At 43.3% G+C, this 8,999-nt stretch overlaps 1 protein-coding gene across 1 annotated transcript in view; it reads right to left on the bottom strand.

The window, feature by feature from the left end:
• The window catches only part of SDC2 (syndecan 2), a 100,693-nt gene that overhangs the window by 10,691 nt on the left and 81,003 nt on the right, over positions 1 to 8,999 (bottom strand). Inside the window, exon 2 of the mRNA XM_019550849.1 lies at positions 8,022 to 8,133. Within this exon, the coding sequence (XP_019406394.1) occupies positions 8,022 to 8,133 (112 nt within the window). The remainder of the gene's footprint in view (positions 1 to 8,021; positions 8,134 to 8,999) is intronic.

The raw sequence follows: 8,999 nt of genomic DNA, 5'->3' as shown, positions 1-8,999 counted from the left end.
TTTGACCCCAGTACTCTTTCCTGCCATGGCAGGGGGTCAGACTAGATGATCTGCTCAGGTCCCTTCCGACCCTAGAAACTATGAAACTATTGCTTTTGGAGATCAAGTCTTATCCATGTAGAATACGTTCTGGAAAGCAAGCAGAGAAGAACTAGAGATTTGGTTACAAAATACTTTGCCATGCAGATCCTACCATAACTGTGGCCAACTCCTGCCTAGTCCTCTTTGATAACCTTGGTCTGATAGGGGTAAGATGGTAAGTATATATCACCCTTGGAAATCCATGGGACTATATCTGATAGACACTACACTGGGTTCCCTCTTTTGGAGCAGAATGTGGCTTGTGTTTTGTTCCTGTCTGTCACAAAGCTGTCTGCAAACACAACTACTTTTTTTTTTTTTTTAAATAATGGACACCGATACACTCATGGTCCAGGGTGGAAAAAAAAATCTCTTTAGAGTATTTGGAAGAACAGTGGTGCTCAATCTTTTTGCCCAGTGGGCTGGATGGGCAATGCCTGATCCATCCTTGGGCCAGATCTGGCTGGTGGTCCTGATCCAGGGCCCAGGATGGGTACAGCAGGATCCCATCTCAATGTGCACCCAAATGGAACCAACTAAGTTCACCCAAGAGGATTGGGGAAGGAGGGAACTGGCCCCAATCCAGCCATGCAGGGGGGAATGGGGCTTAGCCCATTCCCAACCTGGCCCTGTGGGAGGCATAGGAAGTATGACCCTGCCCCATGGGGAGAAGGCATGGCCTGGTCCCAACCTGACCATGACAAGGGAAAGAGCCATGGCCTGGGCCCAATGTGGCAGTGCAGGGCAAGGGGGCATGGCCTGGCTCCAACCTGCAGTGAAAGGCTTGGGAATTTGGAAGCAGGGGAGGCTGGTTGTATTAACTGCTACTATTCCCATCATCAAATTTTCTGACCTGTGAGAAGCCCTGTTGGGCTGGATGCCACAGCTCCACAGGCCATATTTGGCAATGGGCCAGAGGTCGAGCACCCTTGTGCAAGGACATTAAGGGGTGTCTATGTAATATTGTGGGCAACCAGATGTTATATGCACCAGTTCTTGGATGAAATCAGTTCTAAGAACAGGATGGGTGTACCCATGGGAAGGGAAATTAATCAACCCTTCTCTTTCTGTCTGAACAAATTTAAAACTAGTGTTGCCTACCCAAGCTCCCCATCTCTGAATCGAGGCATTGGTTACCAGAATCTGTCAGGGAGGACAAGAAGAATGGCACCATTAAGCGGGATCCTTCCATCAATTCAGTGAGGGAAGGGCTGTGGGGGAAAGTTGCATTGATATGCATGCATCCATCTTCACACTTACCCAGCACACAATGGAAACGCATGTTCAAAGCTAAAGGATAGATCCTGAGGTCTCTTACCTGTCCTCTTTGAGGTTTGCCTCAAATCAATATTTGTGTCTGACAGATAGTTCAATAGGGACTGCTAGAGAAGTGCTTTTGGGACCTCTTCTGTAACCCTTCAACAGGGGTTTTTGTAGGAGCCCATACTGGTCTCAAATCCTCTCTTTGAAATGATGTGCATGAAGCCATTACCTCAGCTAAGGATGGCAAGGCAAGACAGGGATGATAGTCACCCTCTGGCAATCCTCCAGTGAACTCAATTCCATGAATAATTATCTAAATAACAGAAGCCTTTTGTTAGGAAAGAGGAGGAACGAAGGAGAAGAGGACAGTCTAACGTGAGGAAAACTACATGGGTTCCAACAGGGCCATAAGGATTTGTTTCTATAAAGGAATGTGAAGGTCAAGGTAAGGGGTATCAAGCAGTGTACCTATCTCCATAAGCCCCAGCATGAAGCATATAGGTGATCCTTGATTCCATAGGCAGTTTACAGCTTCCATACATCCCTTGTTAAGTACGCAGTAGATTGCTTCTCTACAATTGTTTTAATAAGATGATAAAACCCCTCCTCATTCAAGTGATTTGCTACTCTTAGTGTCCAAGAAGGCTCTACAATATGGTTTTTAAAATCAACACTAAAGATGAGCTGAGCTTGGTAACATCAACGCACTAGTAACCGCTGTAGCAAATGAAGTTTTCAGCACCTAGGACAGCAGCAGGGACAGACTACACTGAAATGATGCCCCATTGGTACCACCATGATCTTGGCACCAGGAAGAACTGTACCAAAGTGTTTTGGGGATTGATGATGCCAGTGCTGAGACACGTGGCTCCAAGTGAGATGAAGGTAGCAGAGACTCAGGCAGGTAGGAGGAAGGGTATTCACATGAGCCAGATGACTCTATACCTTCTAGAAGTCTCAGCCTGGGATAGATTAGGGATTATTGGATGAAAAAAGGCTGAAGCTGTCATAGAGGTAGGAACAGGGTATGTGGCGGGGGAAGGGGAATAAGTGGGCTTCAGGTTCCCATGTCTATTTTGTAAGTGGCAGTGTTCATGTTGTCAGTCCACCTGTGACCCATGGGGATGTGAGAAAAAAGGAGAAGTACCTAAACTGCACCCAGAAAGCTTGGCAGTTGGTTCAGGCTACAGACATAGTCCTTCTGGAAGGCCATCCTGTTGGCTTTCACTTCCCTTGAAAAGATCCCTGTCCAATCCTGCCTGGTTCCTTTTTCCAGTCAGGACAGAGGGGCTGATACAATCCTGCTAGCCTGGGTTGCATCTTCTCCAACAGAGATAGTTTCTGCAGCTCTGTTGGGGGAGAGGGCCTGAGGCCAGCTAGACTGGAAACTGCATCCTTTCTGGAGAGCCAAACTCCCTGCCTACTATAAGAAAGGAGAAAATATTTTAGCTTCTCTTAAGCCTGCAGGGACACCAGACACAGCAAACATTACAGCAGTAGAGACAGACCTGCTGGGACAAAAATGAAAAATATAGCCTTGGGATACAGGTGGAAATGAGACAAAAATAAGTCAACTGAACCATCAGCTTAATTGAAATAAAGTTAGGAATTTATCTCAGATAACTCAGTAGCAAGAAGTTCTGGCCACTAGGAAGGCATAGAAAGCCTGGAGGGAACTCCAGCGGGTGGGGTATTCTGCTACTTGGTGCCAGTGACTGACAGGCCCAGTTCTATCCCCAAGATATAAACAAGCTTAAAATACATTGCAAGGGGTCATTGATCCTTGACAAAAAAAATCCAAATAAGAATACACAAACAATTATTGCTCACAGGGAAAAGGAGAAAAGACTCATGCTAATGAAAATTTTAAAACCCCCAAGTCAAGCTCCTATATACTATATTTACTCTAATATAAAGATGACCCTGACTATAAGATGACCCCCCAATACATAGATTCTATATATGGAAATGTTATTAATTTGTTGTAATTTTTCAGGTATAGAATTTAAGTAGTGGAAGACTGTCTGGATTCTCCCTCCCCACTGCTACAGCAGGGAAAGCAGAGGCTGGGGAGGCAGAGGGAACAGGTGGCCCTCTTACCCTCTGTCCTGCCCACTTCCTCCTTCTGCAGCCTTCTTGCCCCCCTCCCCCACCCCCGCACATACATTTCCCCACCCTCAGGTCCCTATGGCCTCTGTCTCTATTTTTATCTTAAAAATAAAAAACAAATCTGATTCAATCAAAAAAATTTAAATAAAAAATCTGATTTTATTTTTTTTAATTGTTTCTTTTCATTTACCCTGTATAGGACTTATTTTGGGAACTGGTTGTCAGACATCCTTATGGCATGTCCTGTCCAAGAAAGCTGGTGCCACATAAATATGACTTCAATGATTGTGGTATTTGTTTGAGCCAGAAAACTAACATTTTTTTTTTTTAACCTCAAACTGATATGGAGGATTTTCCAAAGACATTTGCTGATGGTAACATTCCAAGGTTTTCAGGTGTTTATGATATGTCAACAAGGTTTCACACCCACATAGCACAGCAGGGATGACAAAAGCTTGGTAGATGAGAAAGTTTGGTTTGGATCCTGATGTTATGACTGAAGACCCAATTGTGGAGACATCAAAAGGCAGTACTGGCAGATTTTATCCTGTGTTGAATATCATCATTTGTATTTACTTTTTGGGAAAAGTGACTAACAAGGTAGGGGAAATGCCCAACATTCTCCAAGTACTGCCCTTTAATTGTAATATGTGGGGCAGCAGCTGGTTGGTTTGGGGCAGGTTGGTAAAGTGCCTTGGTTTTCATGAAGTTGACAGTGAGACCAAGCATTTCATACAATCCAAAAAAGCAGTCAAAAGTGACCTGAAGCTCTTCAGTTGGGCACACGCAACAATCATCAACATACTGAAGATCAATAATAGAGGTGTTGGTTATCTTAAATTTGGAATGAAATCAGTTGATGTTAAAGAGATTCCTGTCCATGCTGACTCCAGATGGAAGACTCTCAGCAATGAGATGCAGATAGATCTAGATGGAAAAAAGAGCACTGACAGAATTGCACAGCCTTGTTTGACTCCAGTTCTAATGTGAAGGGGTCCATTTCCAAGCCATTGCTTAGGATGGTTGCTGTCATGTCATTATGAAGAAGTCTGTGGATGGTAACAAATTCTGGCAGATATCCATGTCTCACCAGATCTTCCATAGGGTCTCTCTGTTAATTGAATCAAAGGCCTTAGTCACATCAATGAAGGCCATGTAAAGATCTTGGAGTTGCTTGCAGCGTTTCTGCAGCTGTCTACCAAGAAGATCGTGTCTACCATACCTCTGAGTGGCCTGAAACCATGTTCAGATTTGGGGAAAATCTCCTTGACAAAGGGAGTCAGTGGAGGGGAATGAGGATAAGGATTTTCCCAGCTATGGACAGAAGCATAATGCCACAGGAATTGCCAAAATCCAATCTATCTCCTTTCTTGTATACGGTTACAATTCTGGCATGCCAAGTCACTGGGAATCTGTTTCCAGATTTTCAGGATAAGGACACATAGTTAGTGAGAGAGCATTTTTCCACCATGCTTATAAACATTGCAGCAGATGTTCTGTGCTTTGTTGTTCTTCATCTGCTCAATGATTTTCAAGGCCTCTTAATAGGTTGGTGCATCTGCAAGGTAGTCCTTAATGGGATGTAGCTTCAAATGGCCAAACAGGCTGAAATAAGCTCCTTAGTTTGTAACTGATTTATACACAAAAATCTCCTAACAAATTCATTGTAGATGGTTAGCGCAAACAAAAATCTACATTTCCTTTTTGTATTTAATGACTTGCATTTGTAGAACTGGGGCAAAAAGAAGTAGCTGATGTTAATATTGGTATGCATGTTCACACATGTCAAAGCATATGCTGAACAAAATTAAATTTATAAATAATTTGCCTGTTCTAGCAAACCAGAAGTACAAACACCAAAGAAATGAGCTGTGAACACTTCAAGTCAATACAGACCAAGCTTGATGTCATCTGCTAACATTGCAAGACTTTTTTGTTTGGGAAGTCCTTCAAGTAGGCAAAGTTAAGCTTTGGGGAACTACCTAAGGAGTTTGTTCTATTACATATTATTTTATTTTAATAACTTATTTGTCTCAACAATTTATCTGCTTTCTACTGTAAGAAATCCTGGGTCTCTTTTGGGGATCATGGAATATAAATCTAATAAATAAATTCAGCAGGTTATTGTAGTATTACACTCACTGGCACATGTTCAGTAGCAAGTACACATTAGAAGAATTAGGTCTCCTTACAGCTGAGCTTGGCTTATGTACAAGTGTAAACACATCCAATCATTGATTGGGCCCTGCCATGTTAGAATTAAGCAGTGGGGAAATATGCTACTGTATAATCTCAGGAGGAGATAGAAGGCAAGAATCAAGAGATTTGGTCCCAACCTCAAGTCAAAGTTTAATGCAGATCTAGCAACATTAGAGGTTTATCCAGACAAGTGGGAATGCTTGTTTCCCCGGGGACAAGTAGCAGCAGCATACCTTGTGCCGCTGCTACTTGTGACCAGGGAACATCCATATCATGCACATTTTGGTGCACTGAAGGTTACCCCAGGTAGGGTAGGGGAGGCTGAAGGCAGTTACTGTGCTGGCCTCAGCAGCCTTACCTGGGGCCTGGGGTCCTTGGGGAGCTGCAGCCACAGTGCTCCTGCAGCAGGGAGCCTGGCCAGTAGCTAAAACATGGCTCTGGCCAACTAGGCTCCTCCAGTTTTGGGTAGCACATGCTGCTGCCATGTGCACTGCCCTGCTTTTTTCTGGTCCCTTCCCCATGCACTGCAAGGCAGCAGTATGGGAAACACCTGAATGCGTGGTGTGTGGTACTGCAGACAGGTCTACGGCACCACACACCACATGTCCATGCTTGTCTGGACGTGACCTAGGAGTTCAATTAAATCAGAAATATAACATGTAGGTTTGTTTTAGTCTGAAACAGACTCCTTGCTACCTCATCGTCTCCCCCTACCCTACCCCCTCAAAAGTCCTGAAGCATCTCTCAGCTACAGCTTTAGACAAAGTCCCTTGAACAGGAAAGGAATTGTTCTGGCCCACTGCTTTTTAAGTCTGACTTTTGGCTCTAAAGCTGCAACTAGGAAGAAAACTCACTATGGGATCCATATACCTTACTCTACTAAATGATTCAAATAAAATGGGTCCCCAATACAGATATCCAGGGTATCGTCAAGTGACACAATTCCCACTTGGATAATTGCTCCTTTCCTCATCACTCAATTCATAAAGCTGACACCTACCCAGCTTACAATCTAATGATGCATCACTGCAGACAGGTCACATTAAATATCACTAGGTTTATCTTCTGTTATCTGTAAATTGATGCGACTACATCAAAGTAAGTTATCAGTTCTATCCAACGAAACCTAGATTCTACAGAAGAGATTAAATGTATATGTAACAGTATTTATTTGAATGAGCAGCTACAAAAAATACCCCAAACAAACCCCCCAAAATAAATGAAACCTCAAGACTTTCGTAAAGATATTACTAATGTTAGGATTCAGATTTACTGTGGGAAAATAAAACCTGTCCAAATCCCCATTTCCAAACTCCAGACAGCACTGCCTAAAACTGGAGAGACAAATATAGGGAAGATCAGTAAAATGTTATAACTGAGGCCACATAAAGGCATTCTACCATTCTCCCAGTAGAAACTATGAGCATACAAGTGTTCGTTCAATTTTTCTGAGGGGAAACATGCCACTTCCAGGAAAAAGATCATCCAGGTGTCAATTTGGAAGATCTCTCTCGCAAGACAAAATCTCTCTTGAGTGAACCTTTGTATACTCTCCTCCCCTTCCGGGAGGGGAGTGAAGCACCAGAGCCATGTTCCCTGTTCTTGTGCAGCCTGGAGACTGTCTGATCAGGGGAATGGGTGCAGGTGAGAGGGTAGGGGTGGGAAATATTACTCTGCTGCTCCAGTCCCCTGGACCAGGCCAGAAGGGGACTGAAACAGCAATGCAAAGCCCCCTACCCACTCCCCCAACTGGGGTCCTTGAGTTGAGAAGCAGGTGAGGGACTTTGTCACACTGCTCCCTGCCTCCTCCTCCAGCCAGGCACTGCTTGGCTTGTGGAACAGGTTGGAGGCTTTGCTTTGCTGTACCTATCCCCTCCAGACCAGTACAGAGAAGAGGAGAAAAGCCACCATTGGACCCTGCCTCTACCCCAAACTGGGGAGTTTTTCCCCCACTGCTCTATGCCCCCTGTGTACCAGGAGGACTAGAGCATCCACTGCTCCCCCTGCCTTCCCCAGGCTGAAACGAAGCTGGTCTGGTGAAGGTGCAGAGAGCAGGGAAGAGGAACCAGCTGCAGACTGAATCCCCATAGAATTCCTCTCCCAGAAAGATTTCCATTTGTGGAATTTTCTCAGAAATTTCCACCTGTTGAAATGAATGTCTGCTCATGGCCTGAGTAGGGGAGTAAAAGCATGAGATCAATATATAAGGACAAGATCTGGAAAGATACTGGGGACTCCACATATACAGAGCCAAACGCCTGAGACTTCCACTGAAGCACTGTTTTCTAGTACAAGGCCTTATTCTTGTACATACAGAATAATACTAAATATCTTTCTCCATATTTTTATTAATTGATAAAATATCTTACCTGAGCCTGACCCAGAAGAATAATCATCATCATCAATAGGATAGACTCCTGAGGCTTCTTCAACAGAGCTGTTATCAAGGTAGAGGTCTTTATCAGAGGCCAACTCTGCTTTCTAGAAAATAGATAACAAACCATGAAAAAGGAAGCTATTGGTATAATCCAAAGTCTTGTTTAATTTTATTCCCTCTTCAAAAGTTGATGCTGGTATACCAGGCACTGCTTATGGTTACAGTTTATAGAACACACTTCTCTACTGTAGACTTTTATAAAAGCCTGCAAAACATTTACAATACCCAAATCACTATAACTTAAAAAAATAACCAAAACCCTGTCCAATCTGCAAAAACTTAGCAACTCACCCTCAAACTTATTAAAAGCCTGAAAGAACAAACGGGATTTGCAACACACTTTGAAGGATGACAAGGGTTTTCTGAACCAAAAAGAAGCAAGTTCCAGAATTGGAAATCCCTTCCATCAAATACTAGATATCCTGTCAAGTCAGTCTCAATTGCAAAGAAACAACAGAATGAAACAAAAGATCATCACTTGGATACACTGAACAATAATAAAAAATAAAATTGAAAAAAGTTTTACAAATTAAAACCACACAGACAATCAGTATGACAGTGTTATTGTGGCCAGACATGAAAGTGTGCCTACTGAATTATGCCATAGAACAGCACAAATGTCTCCTGAACTACAGTGTCTCAAAGGTTGGTTCTGTTTGAAGAGACCAGAAAGGCACTTCTCTCAGGTTCCATGTTCTATTCCAAGTCCACATAACAAAATACTAGCAAATAGCTTTAGGTTGACTGTAAACTTCACAGTTTAAAGCATTTTTATTGTCCTAACCCAAAGCAACTTGAGCTCCCTTTGATCACTGAGAAGATGTCTGTCATTGCTACCACTTGTATTTCTGTTAAGATTTTAAGCATGGGTGACTGATGCATCCTGAGTCCTGGTGGGGAGAGGCACTTG

This window comes from Crocodylus porosus, unplaced genomic scaffold (genome assembly GCF_001723895.1).
Source record: "Crocodylus porosus isolate Cpor-Errol unplaced genomic scaffold, CroPor_comp1, whole genome shotgun sequence".
NCBI classification, from domain to species: domain Eukaryota; kingdom Metazoa; phylum Chordata; order Crocodylia; family Crocodylidae; genus Crocodylus; species Crocodylus porosus.
The sequence above is the reverse complement of the archived record's forward strand: the minus strand, read 5'-3'. Positions and strand labels throughout refer to the sequence as shown.